Here is an 18,033-nt window from a genome sequence, read left to right on the forward strand (position 1 = left end):
TTAAAAATTCAAGGATTAGGTGCACCACTTCTCATTAGTCCTGATCACTGTGCCAAGTTTGGGAAGTGTACATGCAGCGGTTTTCGAGATCTAGGCTGGCAAAGAATTGACGGAAGAAGAAGAAGAAAGAAGAAAGAAAAACCCCAACAAAACCAAATGGGCCCAGCCCCTACGCTGGGCCCCTAATAATCAAACAAAAAAATTCAAATCAATGAGACACATATGTCGTAAAATAAACCATTGATCTTCGGCCTCTTTCAAATCTACTGAATTTTTTCCTGTTGCAGAAATGTAGTTGCTCGATTCTTATGATAGACAAACAAACCCGATATACACCAATTGTATTTTATTTGATGTAACCACATTACAAGATGATCGTTAGAAATTATTGACGGCTACACAGGAAGATCGTGGCCCTAAACCTATCTATCTTTGTCAAATTTGACAAAAATCGTAGATTCTTCATTTGATAAACTTTACTCTCATTTACCAGAAGATGAGCTCACTGGAACTTTACAAATGTACTGATACTCAAGGTTACAGTCGTGATCATTCCACATCCCTGGATTACCTGCAATGACAATCAGAGTATCTTTATTACCTGATATTGTGTGGATTATTGTACACTTCTTTCGTAAACTTATCACATACTGAAAAAAGCAGCCTTACGGAAACATTCCGCAATTACAGGGTCGCCGTTAAGGTATGGTTTCATATTTCAATTCTTCCTCTCAACCATCCTTATGAAAATGACATTGAAGTTGCCTATGGATGTGGGCGTTACAACATCGAAGGATTACATGTATCCTATTTCACTGTAAAGGGTATCTATATGTGTTTAGCTTGCGTTTGAATTGAATTTGGAAGCAGGTTCAACAAGATACTATAGTGTGTTCTGCTGGAACACAAAGCTGCTTTGTAATAATCAAATTGATGCAAATATAATATACGCAACTTGACTGATAACCAGATATGAACCAGAATACACTGAACTACAGCAAAAGAAAGTCAGACGTGCAGAATGCGTAGTCGTGCCGCCTGTTATTGTTGCAAGTTATTATGTCTTCTGGTGGACGATCCAGTTAACATGAAAGGCACCGCATGGTGGCACAAGACCACTAATTCATTTGAAGTTGTGATAGCTGCATGGATGCTTGTTTGGTTTGAACTTTAATTTAAAGTATTTTTGTCGAGATGTGTTCTGTTTGAATCAAAATGCAGACTGTCATGAATGATGGCTGAAGCATTCTGTGGTGATATGAGAAGATATAAGGCCCATAGAAATCATAACAATGAGCCTGAATTTTGTTTAAAACACCATTGAGGGCACTATTTTCCACAATTGTGCAAAATTTCCGTGGACTTGCCCACAAAAAATTCATCAGTAGTCCAGCTGACATTGACATAACACCTGTCAAGAGGATTCGTGCCGCTGAATGTTTTGAAATAGGAAAATTGAGCTCAACGGTACTGTGGTGGCCTATGGGAAAATAATAAGTGGTCTTGTGCCTTTTATTAATTAGTGGTCCTCACTGTTTTTGCTGGCGACTGAGTGATTACATGTAGAAGAGGCCAAGATGATTTTTTAATTATTAGGGGTGATTAGGTCACACAACATTAACAGGTTATTTTAGTGAAAACGAGCAACTTTAGTAATGAACTCAACTACTGTATTTCATTCAGTCAGTGAACAGTTGTAATTTAAAGCCAAGTTTTGCAAAGTTATCATTAAACTTAAGTTATCAATTATTCAGTATAAAGCTTCCATGACAACTCCTTCCTATTTTTTGGTATAGCCAATCAAAACTTTCCCACCGTGCTGCACAAAATGTGCGGCGGGAAATCGGCGGTATTCTGTATGGTTCTCGTTGAAGATGGTATACCAAATTCATGTCTGATAACCAACAAAATTCGGCAGTTCAACCTAAGAAAACAAGTCGGATATGCAGAGTTCTATCCAAAGATTGAAAAGTTTGCAGTTTCCAGCAACTACCTGTTCTCCACTTTTGGCCTGACCTTACATGATGATGTTCTCCGTCAACTTATGCAAGTTGTATCCTACCATTTCATTGAGAACCTGAGATTTCAGTGATGGTTCTGTTTCCTTCGACTGCTATTGCATCTAGTTGTGGGCCTACATATTTCAGTGAACCAGTGTGAAGATGACACTCGCATTTGCATATCAATTGACTTCTCCCTGACAGATGCATCGGAGTTATGCCATTTGAAAGAAAATCACTCTACACCTGTTTTACCAGCTATGCCAATACAGTATACAAGGTCAAGTTTACTAGATCTGAAACATTCTGCTTGTAAGAAACTCCCCATTGATGTTTTCAATTGCTTGAAGGAATATAAGATCTTAAAACGTACTAGAGGGCGTTGGGCTGGTAAATGTACTCGTCGTAGATCTTCTACAGGTAAACCAAGGGAACTAACTACTGTACAAGCTACTGTACAAGCTCCCCAGGAGAATGATCTTCTAACACTAGCCACATGGAATGTCCAGTCATTGGGTAACAAATCTGCAGAAGTTGCTGATTACTTCGAAGAGAAAGGTAGTGACATTTTCTATGTTACAGAATCATGGCTGAAAGAATCTGGGGATGAACCTATTATCAATGACTGTACACCGAATGGATATTCTTTCCAACACCTATCCCGTAAAAGAAGTCAACCACTGGTGTTACCCATGGAGGCATAGCTCTTATTTATAAATCGACCTTGAAATTAACTTCTTGGAAACTGAACATAACATCAGTACATTTGAAGCCTCAGAAGCAACCTTTCAATACAATGGCATCTCGCTCAAAGTTGTCATTGTTTATCGTCCCCCTCCAAGTGTTAAAAACAAGCTGACAGTCACTCAGTTCCTTGGTGAGTTTGGATGAACAATTGAAAAGTATGGTACATGTGCATCGAATATAGTTCTTATTGGTGACTTTAGCATCCATGTGGACAATATAAATGATACAATGCCACGAAATTTACAGATCTTCTGTCTTCATATAACTTCACTCAGTTTGTTGATCAGCCTACCCATAAACACGGACATACATTGGATTTGGTAATATCCAACACCGACTCACTCGTATCATCCCTCTATGTAGATGGCTTCCGCTCCTCTGATCACAATCCAGTTGTTGCAAAGTTATCTCTCCCGAAACCACATCGTCTCAAAAAAGAATTCACATATCGTCAACTGAGTAAACTTTCAACTAAGGATTTGTTGAAAGACCTTGACAGCATTGCAGTATTCTCTGATCCACCAAGTGATCTGAATGATGCCGTTCATTCCTATAATTCAAAACTCTGTGAACTTCTTGACAAGTATGCACCCATAAAAAAGTGCATCGTCATTGTAAGACCAAATTGTAATGGCATACATCCGAAAGTGCAGTTGCCAAGAAAACTAGACGCTCTGCTTAGAAACAGTGGCGTAAGACCAAACTTGAAAGTCACCGACAAATTTACCGTGATTCCTGCAAAAATACCAATGCCCTCATCCGAAACGCCAAAGTAAACTATTACAAAGATCTCATCGAAAAGAATGCTCATGACCAGAAGTCTCTCTTCAAAATTGTATCATCAATTTCATCGTCACCAAATAATAATTTGCTTCCATCCCATACATCTGCATTGGAATTAAGTAACCGTTTCAGTGACTTTTTCACTACAAAGATCAGAGACATCCGCTCAAGCCTTGATGCTCGAAGCTCATCTGATGACTTTGGTGATATGGAAGTCATTTCTCCAGTATCCTTTGATCATTTTCAACCAATATCAGAGGAGAAAATCTCTGTGCTCATCAAGGATTTGCCGAATAAAACATGCAGTTGGATCCATTTTCAACATCATTTGTCAAGCTGTGTCTTGATAAGCTACTCCTGATTATCACATGGATTGTTAATCTGTTACTGGCATCTGGCTTTTTACCCCATTCTTTGAAGTCTGCAGTCGTCAGGCCGATCATAAAGAAACCAACCCTGGATCCAGAAATTCTCAAGAGCTTCCGTCCAATCTCCAATTTACCTTTTCTGTCGGAGGTAATTGAAAAGGTCGTTGCTGCTCAGCTGAAAGACTTCTTGAACCAAAACAATCTACTCGATCCACTTCAATCTGCCTACAGACAATATCATAGTACAGAAACAGCACTCCTCCTTGTTCATAACGACATTCTCACTGCTCTTGACTCTGGACAAATTGTTTTACTGGTTCTATTGGATCTATCTGCAGCTTTTGATACCATTGATCACGACATACTTTTACAGCGTTTATCAAATCTTGGAATCAAATCTACTCCTCTTAAATGGCTTCGTTCATATCTCACAGACAGATCCTAGTCAGTTACACTAAATGGACAAAGATCACTGCCTCAAATGCTGCGATACGGAGTTCCTAGGGGTCTGTCCTTGGACCTCTCTTGTTTCTAATCTACATATCACCACTCGGACAGCTCATCCACCGCCATAAACTCCAGTTCCATCAATTCGCTGATGACAATCAGCTGTACCTGTCTTTCAAGAAATCAAATACCACGTCTGCCGTATCTTCTGTTGAAGAAACTGTTAATGATATTATGAGTGGATGACACAAAACAAGCTGAAGTTAAACAACTCTAAAACGGAGGTCATTTTAATTCGCTCTAAATTTGACCATTCACCAGCGCGTTTCACTGACATCAACATCTGTTCCAGTGTATTGAAACCACTTTATTTGCGAGGAACATCGGTGTAATATTTGATGACAACCATACATTCCAGCAACATATTTGTGCCATTTGCAGTGCTATTCACTTCCTCCTTCGCAAAATTGGTCGTATCAGAAAGTACTTGTCCAGAGATTCCTGTGCCACCTCGTCCACGCCGTTATATCTTCAAAGCTTGACTACTGCAATGCTCTATTATATGGCTTGCCCGATACACAATTACAGCGGTTACAACGTGCCCAAAACACAGCAGCTAGAATTGTTACTAAGACCAGGAAATCCGACCACATTACCCCATACTTATGCTACTTCACTGGGTTCCAGTACATCATCGCATTGTCTACAAACTTTTGCTGATTACTTACAAAGCTCTGAATGGACAAGCTCCACAATATCTGATGAATTTAATAACACCTTGAGCCTCATCACGTGTTCTTCGTTCATCTGATAAATGCCTTCAGCACACACCTAGATGGAATCTGACTACCTATGGTCGCCACTCCTTCTCTGCAGCAGCTCCTGTCCTTTGTAACTCTTTGCCACTAGACATAAAAACCTCTCCTAATGTCAACATTTTCAAAAGACGCTTAAAAACTTACATCTTCCAGAGAGCATTTTCATTGTAAATCTAAGTGCCACTGAGCATTGTTTAACTTTGGATATTTGGCGCTATACAATTTTTCTAGATAGATAGATAGATAGATAGCTTTATCAGACGAGTTTGACAAGAGTGACATGTACCGGTGCCAAGAAAGGTAGTGACTCGGACAAAGGGGAGCATTCTGTATCACCGCAGCCGAAAAGACACAGGTCCGATAAAAACGCGGGTAAATGAAAGTTAGGGAACGGCAACTTTTGAGTCCAAGAACTTGAAATACAGCTTAAGACAAGAGAGGCGAACGAGTTAAAGGTCGAAAAAGAATGTGTACAGAAAGCTATCGACGAAATTCAGACAGATATTCTACAGGTTCAGGGAGATTCGACTCGAACACTATGTGGACTGTATCATATGCAATCGAACCATACACGTGATAAATGTCCGAACGGCCGGTGTGTATCAGCGAAAGTGTGCGGTGACATAAACCATAGAGATCATATTGTTGAACGAACAGAATTAAATAAGCTTGGAAAACAACGTGAGCATGTAGTTAAAGAGTTTGCTGAGATTGCTGTATACTCCAGTTTCGAACGGCAAGTTTGAGGCCAATTTGATTAATTCAGACAAGAGCCGGTATTTGGTGATGAAGCCAATTGGAAGCCAGCTTCGCCGCTACCCCTTAAACGGAAGTATAAGCATCCTGAAAGCTCACTTTCACGATAAAGTCTCAAAAATCTTACAAGGGACAAAACGAAATTCCAGACGATTCTGCAAAGTTACCGTAAACGGCACCAGAAAAAAAACGACACATTTCTGTGCTGGACTATTGGAAAACAATACCAAAAACAATTTTCGATTTCCAACATCGTCGTCCTGATCACGAAACGATTCAGAAGAAAGTACAATTGCGAAACCAACAGCATAAACTGTACGTCGTACAGAAACTCCAGGCGACGAAGAGACACCGATTGGCCACGGCTAGACACAGCTGCAATCTGAAAGTCAGTGCAGTCTCTACTCCAGAGTGGAAGAGACTGCATAACACAATCATCCTTTAACGCCGTTTTTCGAAAATTTGTGGTAATTTCTTTATCAGTCGCCTCTAACTCGTCTTCAGGGGATAAATTGTGTGGAATAATCGATAGATTGTCTGTATTCCTATGTTGTCCCACTTGAAGTTTGTTCCTTCCCTGAAGATATTATGATGTCTAATTTGTTGTACTGTGTTCAAGGTAGTGTCCGTATTGTTTTCACTATATTGAAATGTGATATATGTTCTCGTCAACATGTTTTGTGTCGTAAGTTTCTGTTATAAGGTTGTATATTGCTCTGTTATTTGTTTTGAGTCGTCTGTCATAAACTTGTGTGGTATCACTGGTTGACGAGTTATTTTGACGCTTCCTTATCATGTAATTATCAGTGTCTTGAATTGCGTTCCACTTCCTTTATTTAACGGTTTGATCGGTACCTCGCATTCTTCTGATAGTGTTCTCAAAGTACTATATTCTGTGTTTCGGAAAGGAAACCTAGTTTCAGGAAAGTATGCAATAACATTATACTAGTGTTATTAAAGTTATTATTTATTCAGGGCATTGATAAACAAATGATCCATATACAAGTTCAAGTTTATTACATTTATGGTTGAGTTTTATTACATTTATGGTTAATTTGTTTATTACATTTGTGGTTGCGGGTTGTTACATTAATGGTTGACTGTTTTATTACATTTGTGGTTGATTTTATTACAATTGTGGTTGATATTACATTTGTGGAGATTATTACATTTATGGAGGTTACAGTCGTCTGCATGGCTTCGTGGCATGGCTTCAAGTCAGGAAAGATGAAATGTGCTGTGAAATGTGCTGTGAAAAGTGCTGTGCCGAGCGAGCTCAGGGGACACACTGTGCAGTTATTGTGATTTTGCATATTCTCAAAAATGATTCAGGCTACACAGTGAAAATCCATTTCTATTTTTGACTGGTGGAAATATGGGCTTATATAGCACATTAGCAAAGCATGCATGATAATTAAGGGACTGGTCAGTTTCTTCGGCCTAGGGGGCGGGGGGGGGTGATGGATTCATGGGGGGTCACCCTGTTCTTGATTTGATGATAGGCTTCACCATGTTTTTGAAATGCCCAATAGGGGTCAGTGTGTTTTTGGATTTTGACATGGCTACATAATTGCGTAAAATGCATCGTGTCAGCCATAAATTTCGTCATTCAGTTGCATTTTTCGGCACGCCCTTCGAGCGCGTAACTTTAATAATGAGACATAATTTTCAGCACACCCAACTTAAATATATCAGACATACATATATCAGAGATAAATCATATCTGTATGTTCAGTGGGCTCTTTGAGCGCATTACTTAATTAATATATCAGACATTTTCAGCACGCCCTTCCAGATCATGTCTTAAACATATAAGACATATATATCAGAGATATCAAGATATTTCATATTTTTCGGGTGCGCCCTTCGGGCGCCGTACTTTAATTAATCAGAGAAGTATGTCAGAGATATCTTGATGTTTGCGAAGTGAAAGTGTACCATTATGAAATCTGCAGTTCATATGAAAAGCATGACAAATTCCTGATACTTTTCTGTTTTCTCTATGAGAATTCAGTATGAGAAAGCAACATGCATAAATATATCACTATATATATTTGATACAGTGACATATTTTAGAAATAGAAAAATGACAAGATTTTTTCGTTTTCATTGATGCAGCTATTTCCTTTGTGTCACAGGTTTCTGTAAATAGATGCTTTTTCAATCAATCAACTTTATTCAGTACTATAATAGGCCACAATAGATGCTTTTTATAACTACAATAACAGTTCACAAAAGGCAGTTTTCGTCATTATTAGCTGTGCTTTTATAGTTTCAATGTTAAAAGAAAAGGTCCTCTCAGATACTGCAGACATCAGACTTGGCTAAAATAACTAGCTATGGCTTCTCAGGAGATTTAATTTGATGGCTAGCAAGTCTTAACACCCATCAAAGATTTTGATTTACTTCTTTTTCCTCTTTGATATTAATGATTGACATTCATTTCTGTGCAACAATTCAGGACATCTGATTAAGTATATGTGAAATACATTCACAGCTAATTAAAATACTGTAGTAAACTTTAAAATTGACACTTTGAAATTTCTATCTTACAACTGACATGTCAACAATTTCATTAAAACACAGAGTGACTGTTTAAAATATAATATATATATATATATATATTATATATATATATATATATATATTTATTTATATTCCACCTTTGTTTTACCAATGTCGCGCGCAAGCGGGTCATCCTGTTTTCGAAATTCGAAATAGGGGGGCAGCAACTTTTGATGGCGGCAAAAAATAGTCCACCACCCCTCCCCCTGGCCGAAGAAACTGACTAGTCCCTAAGGAAATTTGAAGCTTCAACAGAGAGATTTTTTATTTCAGTGACACAATATCTCATGAAAATAGCAGTTTCTTTTTGCTGGCAATAAATGTGATAATCCAAAACAATAAAATAAAAGAAGCTTATGACAGTAGTTATATGTATGAGTGAGACTGTATTGTTTTACAGCAATACTTTCAAGTATTGCAAGTTTAAACACTGCGGCCCAAAAGCATGTCCGAGTGTCCAGTACTCCGCGAAGCAAAATTCCTACCGCACAGCGCTATCGGCGGTCGCTATTGATAACGGCGAACATTGTATCAATTTATTTTCAATAGATTATCGATCGAAATCTGCTTGGGTGCTGCTCGTGTTATTCAGGTCACGCCATGAATATTTCCAAAATAACCCGTATATTTTGACTTATTTATCATAACATCAAGGTTTTTGGTTGGTTTCTTGTACTTTAATAAAATTGACGACACTTTTTCAGGTTTGTGATATTTTTACGTTTCAGTGTATTTTGGCGCGCTTTGGCCTAGTTTGCTGCCACTGTGAGCCGGGAACGACTGGCGAGTATGCAACACAACAATGTATCAATAATCGCAATCATACCAATCCATAATCCAATAACACTAGGTCAGAATTTGTAAGACAATAGTTGTAAACATAGACACAAAACAGCACAGAACAGACAGCAAATAGACGGTACATAAACAAAGTCAAATTCATGAAAGAAAGATATATGGACCTCTGGCCAAAAGACCAAGAAGTGATGTCAGGTGTTTCGAAAATAGTAAGCGCATCCTGCCCCACATGTGGCACCCGCCATATATCAATCTGTAAGTCAGATAGGTAGTGGTCACTAACTAAGGCCCCATGTCACCGATGCCATCAGTGATCATTTGTCGAAGAGAGATATTGTATTTATCTACCAGCTTGCAATACCTGCCAAAAAAGCGTTTGAATGTAGAGACAAGTCTTGCTCTGGTGTAACCTTGATTTAACAGTTTGTAAGAGAGATGGCCATCCCGACAAAAGAATATCGATCGATAACGTTCACTGCACGATTGCAGTGGAGACCCTGCGTTCGTTTGCCTCCGGTCTGTGTTATTTTTACAGTTTACTTGAATTTTCATAGTTCATATTCGCTAAAATTTTGTGTAAATTACGACAACTTTACAGGTATTTGGTCTGTACAACTTAAGAGATGCTTACTGATTACAATGCGCCAATTTGAGACCCTTGTTCTGTGTATGTAAACGCCGTCAGATCGCCATTTTATTCCGGGCAAGAGTATATTTCAGTGATCGGAATAAATAAAATGCAAATAAAACAAGTTTCGTGAAGAAATTCAAAAATCTAAAACCACAGGAATTTTGTATATCAATCAAAGGATCGCCGTGCCGCTTTTCACCATCATTGGTTCAGATTTGAAAAATTTGAACCTGAGAGAAGTGTGCAACCTGTTCGGTACATTAGACGCCATTGTTTTCTATGGGAAATCGAGCTTATTCGCCACATCGTAAAATGAAAAATTACATCTGAAAAACCCGCTGACTTAACTTTTTCATTTCGCTGTTATTTCTTACAATATTTCAGATTACACATCTCTTGAAGGTTAACTAAAAGTCTATGATTTTACTTTTTTGAGTTTCTCTCTTATTTTTCTGAAATGACGAGTTAACGATCGTTTGGCTGTTGACTGTGTTTTCACCTTTTTTGTACATGACGATTATCGCTCGGGTATTTTTGAAATTCCTCGTTGAAATTCTTGCCAAAATACTATAATGAAAAGGGCAACATGTAAGGGAAATGGAATCTGCAATTCTTTCATAAATATTTACCTTTGCTGTGAGGAAATTTGGCGAAGTTTTAACATGACGTGGAAGGTGGATTCGACCCTCTGTACGCGTACTTCGCGTATGTGTGGTAAGAAAAGTTGGGGACGCTTTCATTGGACAAAATGAGGGGCTTTGGGCTGCAGTGAAAGCCCTATGAGCAGCAACGTTTGGCAGAATTTTCAAAAATTTACTTTCAAACTAATATTACTCCATGCAGAAGTACTCACTGAAACATCTGAGTATAAGTTACATGAACCTCTGAATGTGAGCACATATGTAACTTTTAAGCAGATAAATGATAAAGTGGTGCCACACCCAAATGTGGCCGCCCTATGTGAATTTTCAAACAGACAGTGAAATCAGTACATAAACCTATAAGAATTTTTACAGACCAACATGATTCCATCCAATAGATCTCATGGGACTGAATATACTTCACTGAGACAAGGTATTCTCTATTTTCATTGTACTATGTGAAGTATTGGAAAATTGTGGGAAATTTAAGATTAACTTAAACTATGTAAAAATTCCTGACTGTTTTGTAACAAATTATTGTTTTCATGACAGTTCAAGGTAATGTCACTTTATTGGTAGAAATAAAATAATATCTGAAATTATCGGAAATATTTGAACTTGAACAAATTCAATGACATTGCAGCTCACGGGCCGTTAATACTTTTGTTTACTAGTATTCTACTTGACAACTGGTTGGCTTATTTGGTTTTTGCTCGCTGCATTATTCCCTAACTATGGGTCTGATTTTGACAAAAAATCCCTAACAATGGGTCTGTTTTGACAATACACATGGGTAAATGTCTTAAACTGGGCCGCACACCCCCGTATGTAAATATTGAGAGTAACCCCCACCCCCCGGAACCTACCAGCAAGTTGAGTGTCGAACTGGGCCTTTGATCATGGTAGCGAATAACTTCCACACAGCGATCTCCTCGAGGGCTGGTACCACACTTAGGATTACTATGTTTTTAGTCTTGAATCCACATTCATCCACAAACTTTAATCGATGCGTTTCGACTTCATGTAGCAAATCCTGAGTGTACACTCATTATCTTCGGTCAGTCGTTCTGTGGTTACTCTAGTGATCTTTTACGTGTCAAAGTCCGCCTGAAAAATGTTTTCGGACGTAATAACCTACTGTCCGTTCAGTTTCTTGAGTTGGAGAAACTAGACTATATTAAAGCTCATCACGCATTTCACCGTAGGTTGCTGATGGTCTTTCACGTTTCATAACTTCGAGGGAAGCTATGTTTAATGCAAAAGTGCCCTTTTTTCATGCGTCGCTGTTTGACAGTGGTAGTCACCTGTTGTGCAGTACCTCAACCATTATTTTCGGAGTCAGACAGTCGATATGTTTCTCCGACTTACCAGTGAATCCCTCGGTACAACACCCATGCTGAATTTGCACATAGCCGTTGCAACTCGTCCATGATGACTTTGCAAATTTCTTCACTGAAAGATTTACCGTTTTTTGTACCGTCTTTGACTAGTATTTGTTTACATACTTGTTTATGAAGAGAGACAGTATTAACAGCGTTTCCGTTACGATTTCAAAACTCGAGTATTATTCTATGCAAGTGGGATTTTATTTGCAATTTGCATAAAATGTATAAAAAATGCACACGTTACTATGAAGTACCTGGGAAGGGGCTGTCAGTTACCATTGAGGCTTGTACAATTTTAGTTTAAATTTATTGATGACTTTGCATAACTTGGCTTGAAATTAGTATTTACTGACTGACATACAGTTGTGGAATTTATTTCTAAAAAGTTGTTCATCTTAACAAAAAGCACCTGTAAACGTTATGTGAATCGACCACCCCCAATTAAAAATCGCCCTGACCACTTTTGAGTGTAATAACTCATTCACCGCCAAAAACAGTGAAACCATGCGGCGCCTTTCATGTTTGTTTACTGGCTCGTCCGCTAGTAAACATAATAACTTGCAACAATTACAGGCTTCACAAATACTCACTCTGCACGTTTGGCTTTTGTATATTTAGTGTAAGCAGCTGTCTGTAAATCGTAAGTTTTGTTATCCTGGCAACAAGCTCCTGTCTTGTTATTATCTTAATTCCTGGCAAAGATCATCAAAGTTGATGCAGTCATTTCTGAGATTAAGTTATCAAACTTGACGCAGCCATTACAGATAATGAAACAGAATTTTAAAGTTCATTACAAATGCAATTTTCAGTAGCTTGACATGAATACCAATGAGCTTATGCATTTCAGCATACTGTACCTATATGATGGATAAAGTAACATCTGTACAAAGCTACATAAAACTTGATGTGGTTTCAACTTACAAATATCTCATATTGTAAAGTATTATAATTGAACATGAAAATCGGCAATTAGCTGCCATAGAATTGCTAGGGGCCTTCACCAAGTAATATCAAGTATCTTCATTATATGTGACGAGTTTCATTGCCTTTCGCGGCCATGCAAAGTATGCATCCCTGAATGCAAATTAGCAATATCATTGACAGGAAAATGCTAAAACGTCCTAGAAACTGTCACATGTTTGTATGATTGATATGTAAGCCAGGAATCAGTGCATCTGTTGCAGTTTTCCGAGAGTATTATTATGCAAATTAATATACATCATGCAACCTACATCAACGAAAAGCTGATCAGTTATTACCATGTATGAACAATATCTATATGCTAATTTGATTCTAGCCTGAACGTTCATTCTTGACATTAGGATGACATCGGCAGAGACACACAGGCCCATACACAAACACAGACATGAATCTGTTCGATTTTATCTCCCTGTGTGAACAAGGGCGCTAAAATCATGGGTTGTACACAACAACGCTGTTCTAAAGGCGACGATCAAAACGATTCAACATGAAAGTTCTTTGTTCAGTCTTTCAGGACAATGACAATGAGAAAGTCGTCCACGTTTGCTCCATATTTTGCCGCCAGCTCCATTCATTGGCAAATTACATGTTTTAGCGATTATCAATATGTGACCAGCCATCTCTTGAAAACAAGATAAAACCGACGGAGTCAAAGGAGATTTTTGTAATGAAGATCAAGTGAAATTTTAGTTCTGAAAATTGAAGATTTGTCACTTGAAATTAGGGAGTACAGACGAGTTTTAATATACCGTGTATTTTGCACTTTTATTTCTTTTTGTGAATTTGAATAGTGTCAACTCAAGATTAGAAAATGTCATGAATATGTTTGGGGTCTATTGCCCTCATGGTTCACTGTTATTTGTTTTTTTCACTAAAAATAAAAGGTAGAACTTTGACCTATTGCATAAAGACAATATCGTTAATATGTATCAGCCGAGTACACTGAATGGTAACACCCTGGTAGGAAAACAGAAACTTACCGTCCCCATCTGAGTGCATGTGTGTGCAATCTTCATAATCATAAGTGTGGTTAGGTTCACCAGGAGCCCAGTTTTTATAACCATTGACTGACCCATCTGTCCAGTAAAATTCCCCTTCCTGCAATTGATGATTGAAGGGTGTTAGTTGTCATTAGAAATGCACACTTGCTGCTCCCCACTGAGCAGGCAATGGCTATCGTGGTCTACAGATACACAGAAGTGGCCAATGGTGCATGCGCGGGGGTTGGCGCAATTAGCGGGACAAGTTAAACTGGCATGAACCGGTTTGAATCAGTCAGAAGTCTCAGAGTAGCTCTTTTCCTTCTACTGTATGGGATTGAATTGTGGTATGGAAGACATGCCACATTATAAATCATAGTAAACTGTTGTAGAGATTGTCTGCAGCAGCATCAAAACACCCTATAGCCAGAATAGAATTGATCTTGTTCGAATTTAAATAATTATCTAGTTTGATAATGAGATAAACTAAAAAGATTTCCCCTCAGTGCATGTCATATCGTAGTACAATGGACGAGTTATTCGCATTTGAAATAGCGACAGACAAGATCGAAAGCTCGATTATACTATTACTTTAGTACAAATTTAAAGTGTGGTGTACGTCGGACTCTTCTTACCTTTGCCAGATCATCAAAGCCAATCCAAATCCTCTCTGTCACCATTGAGAAGATAAAAGCATTCTCTTCGTTCGACTTAATAGAAGCTAAATGGCCTCCAAAAACGTTGGTTCGACAGTTATGGTCAGCGTCACCATAATTAGATTTGGTCGTAAATACGTTGTAGCAATAGCCATTCCATTCCCGGTATCCAAATGGACAGCCTGTAATTTACAGATGAATTCAACTTTTTCACACGAACCGAAGCGATATTTTGATATTGTGTATCATAAACATTTTACACATGCATACCCTTAAACACTGGCGAATATTATATTCTGTAAACGCTAACAACCTGAAACCTTTTGGATGTGAATTCATTGTATGTACACCTAAAGTATGAGCAGATGAAGATTTTGACTTAGGAAATACATATATAGTGACTGTAAGAGTCATTGTAAGGGGCGTGGATAATTAAAACACGCGCACAGTAAACGCAACTTCTGTGTTTAGGGGGAGGGGTTTGGCTGTATTTCGATTACCGTGCGCAAAAATCGCACTACAAGTTTTCCTATCGCAACATCTCGGTACACGTTTTTCTGTATTGCAAAATATCGCGCTACATTGTTTGGCGTGTACCAAGCCAGTACGGCACCGGCGCTACACCAGCATTCTTCTGACATACTTGTGATGATCAGTGCACGAGTAAAATATCGTAACAATCATTTTGGATACACAGTTTCATTTTATTCTATTGGTTGCGTCATTGTTGAGTTGGCGCTGAACAGAGATTGATTTTAGAGGGGGTATGCAGGGGGGGGGCGGTCGGTAGAGTATGCGTGATTTCATAGCGACGTAATTACCGATTGTTGGATGCAGATACAGAATGAGGCTTGGTTGAATTTTCGCACTTCCAAACTTTCGTTTAGGGGAGGGGGAGGGGGGTTGAGGCCAAACGCACTTTGTTTCGTTTACCGTGCGCATGTTTTAATTATCCACGGCCCCTAAGTAGTTTTTTTTTCAATTATAAACAATGTCCGACGTGTATAGCTGGTTAATACGGAAAAGTATTCTAGACTAATTTATGTATCATGAGTAAATATCATAGCACTGTTAGTCCATTAAGAAATTCTTTACTAGGAAACATGTTACTGGTAGTATCAAGGGAAAGGATACCAAAGCAAACACATCAATAAAAGTATTTTAATCACATATGCTCGATACACTACAGTTCTCAACTCCACTCCATTTTATAGGCACAATGCAAAATCAAGCGATGAGGAAAAACTTTTAAGAGGTACAAACGCCAACTTAAGGCATTTATAGGTTGCCAAGTTGTGAAACTTGATCAAAGTCTATTGACTTGATACGTGAAAGATGGACAAACTTTTATTGCAATATGACTGCAGCATTGATGTGTTAAAAGGAGTGCAGATGCATTGCTTCAAATGAACTGTTAGAAATGTATTAGTTTGTTAAAAGGTAAAAAAAATATAATTCCTACCATTTTGGGCTTGCACGGAATGTACTATACCAAGTATACCAATAATAATCCAAATCATTGTGTCAACCTTGGATAGAAACCACACCTTGATTAGGAACATGATAAGTTAGTTTGGACTTTTGGGCATAATTGACGATTGGTTTCAATAAATTTTCATTACAGGCGTATCTCAATGAAATAATTTGAAAGTATTACTAACCTTTTAACTTACAGTGTGCTTTGGCTACAACGATGCCTTGGAAGGAGGATATTGGATTCTGTTAATCTATCGATACCGCAGATGAACCGCAGATGAACATTCATCGCATACATCGGCATATGAGAACGATACACCTGAAATTTTATCACACACCAGAATTTTATCTAGTACAAACATGCATATTTTATCTGCGCAAATGAGTCTACCCCTGAATTCAAACCAGAAACAATGGCTGGAACATATATTTCTATGCGCGTTTGTGCACGTGTTCTTGTTTGTACAGCCCTTATTTTGAATTCGGGTTTCGTCCACTTATCTGATATCTCCTACGCTTTCACGATGCTTCCAAACAGCCGCTTGATAAACAAGTTTAATTATCCTGCATGGTCATTTTAAATGTTTTACAAGGAGGAACTAAAACAAGTTCCAATGAAAGATATTTCCAAATAAACTTTAAATGACAAAGAGGATCACACCAGTAGTTCTTAAATACAGACATTTAAGCTGTTAAAATATATAATATATTCCCTTCAAATGTATAAGGTTAGGGAGTATGATTCCGTTGGTTTCAAAATTTCTGTTTTCAAAAGAAAAAAAATAGCATTAATATATACGATGTCTAGCAAAAATAATGATCAAATTTCGCAGCGAGCAGAAACTCATTCACGTTCTGATTCTCACAAATGTAAACGTACAAACTTATCATTTCAAGGCTCTTGAACTTGAAATTAGCTTTACTCGTTTTTAGTTGTTCAATGTATCTGCGTCATAAGAACTCACCCTTTTAAATGCACCAGTGCATTCTTTATCGGTCTTTATTAAAATATGGCCGAGCTCGAATGTCTATACTAACAGTCAGTAACAATGGCCAATATTCAGTTCTATCCAGGCTATCAATTATCATTTTCAGCATTGTAAAGAAAATCATATCTAGTCGACAGTTACCTATTGACGTTTACAAGTTGGAGCCGAGACTCCAATGCACGTCATTGGGCAATATAAATCATGATGTCAGGCAACGTTTTCTCAGCTTTTCAACATATTCAAACAAACAAAAACCCCAAATATTTTCAAATAAAATGCACTTCTACGCTCATCAGCCTTCTCTTCTTGCAACCCAGGACGGCTAAACTTTGCACAGGAATTTTCCAATGTGATAACTCCGATGCTTTGACTAAGACTCATTCCAGCACTAAAACTGTATCGATGGCATTTTAACTTTAGGGTCATGCCTGGGAGGAAATTTAGCGGCTGTTTATTTGATAACATGAGCATGCACTATGTACACCGGTATAGATATTGTATACTTCAATGTGAGAATAGCACATCTGTACAATAGTATATGATACATGTTATTCTGCACGTATTTCTTCACATTTCATATGTTTACATTATAACTTTTTCCAATATTCCAATGAGCCATGGCCTAGTTTCAATTATTTTTCCAATTAGATTTATCTTGAAAATAGCTGTGTGTTGTTTTTAGCTGTTGTTGTTAATACCTTATATATATATATATATATATATATATATATATATATATATATATATATGTGTGTGTGTGTGTGTGTGTGTGTGTGTGTGTGTGTGTGTGTGTGTGTAACAATTCAAAGCAGATTGTCATTGATATAATAAACACATTTACTCTATAAACGTATGCATATTGAACTTGTGCTAATCAAGCAAAGTAAAGACCTATTTAGTTAATGTTTTCCAGTGTAACAGTTGTTACAAAAATGACGGTTAAAAAGCAAGCGTTTATTATTTACTATATGCAATTGCCGACCTGGTGAATAAACATGTAAATAATTAGCGT

At 37.8% G+C, this 18,033-nt stretch overlaps 1 protein-coding gene across 1 annotated transcript; it reads right to left on the reverse strand.

The window, feature by feature from the left end:
* Positions 1-343: 343 nt before the first annotated feature.
* On the reverse strand, positions 344-16,332 carry LOC139141416 (alpha-N-acetylgalactosamine-specific lectin-like). The gene is made up of 5 exons (XM_070711041.1): positions 16,218-16,332; positions 16,019-16,085; positions 14,536-14,738; positions 13,901-14,018; positions 344-571 (listed from the first exon to the last, which is right to left on the reverse strand). Exons 2-5 carry the CDS (start codon positions 16,074-16,076, stop codon positions 483-485), a joined length of 468 nt encoding a protein of 155 aa, XP_070567142.1. The 5' UTR covers positions 16,077-16,085; positions 16,218-16,332; the 3' UTR covers positions 344-482.
* Between the last annotated feature and the right edge of the window lie 1,701 nt (positions 16,333-18,033).

Source organism: Ptychodera flava, chromosome 10 (assembly GCF_041260155.1).
Source record: "Ptychodera flava strain L36383 chromosome 10, AS_Pfla_20210202, whole genome shotgun sequence".
NCBI lineage: Eukaryota > Metazoa > Hemichordata > Enteropneusta > Ptychoderidae > Ptychodera > Ptychodera flava.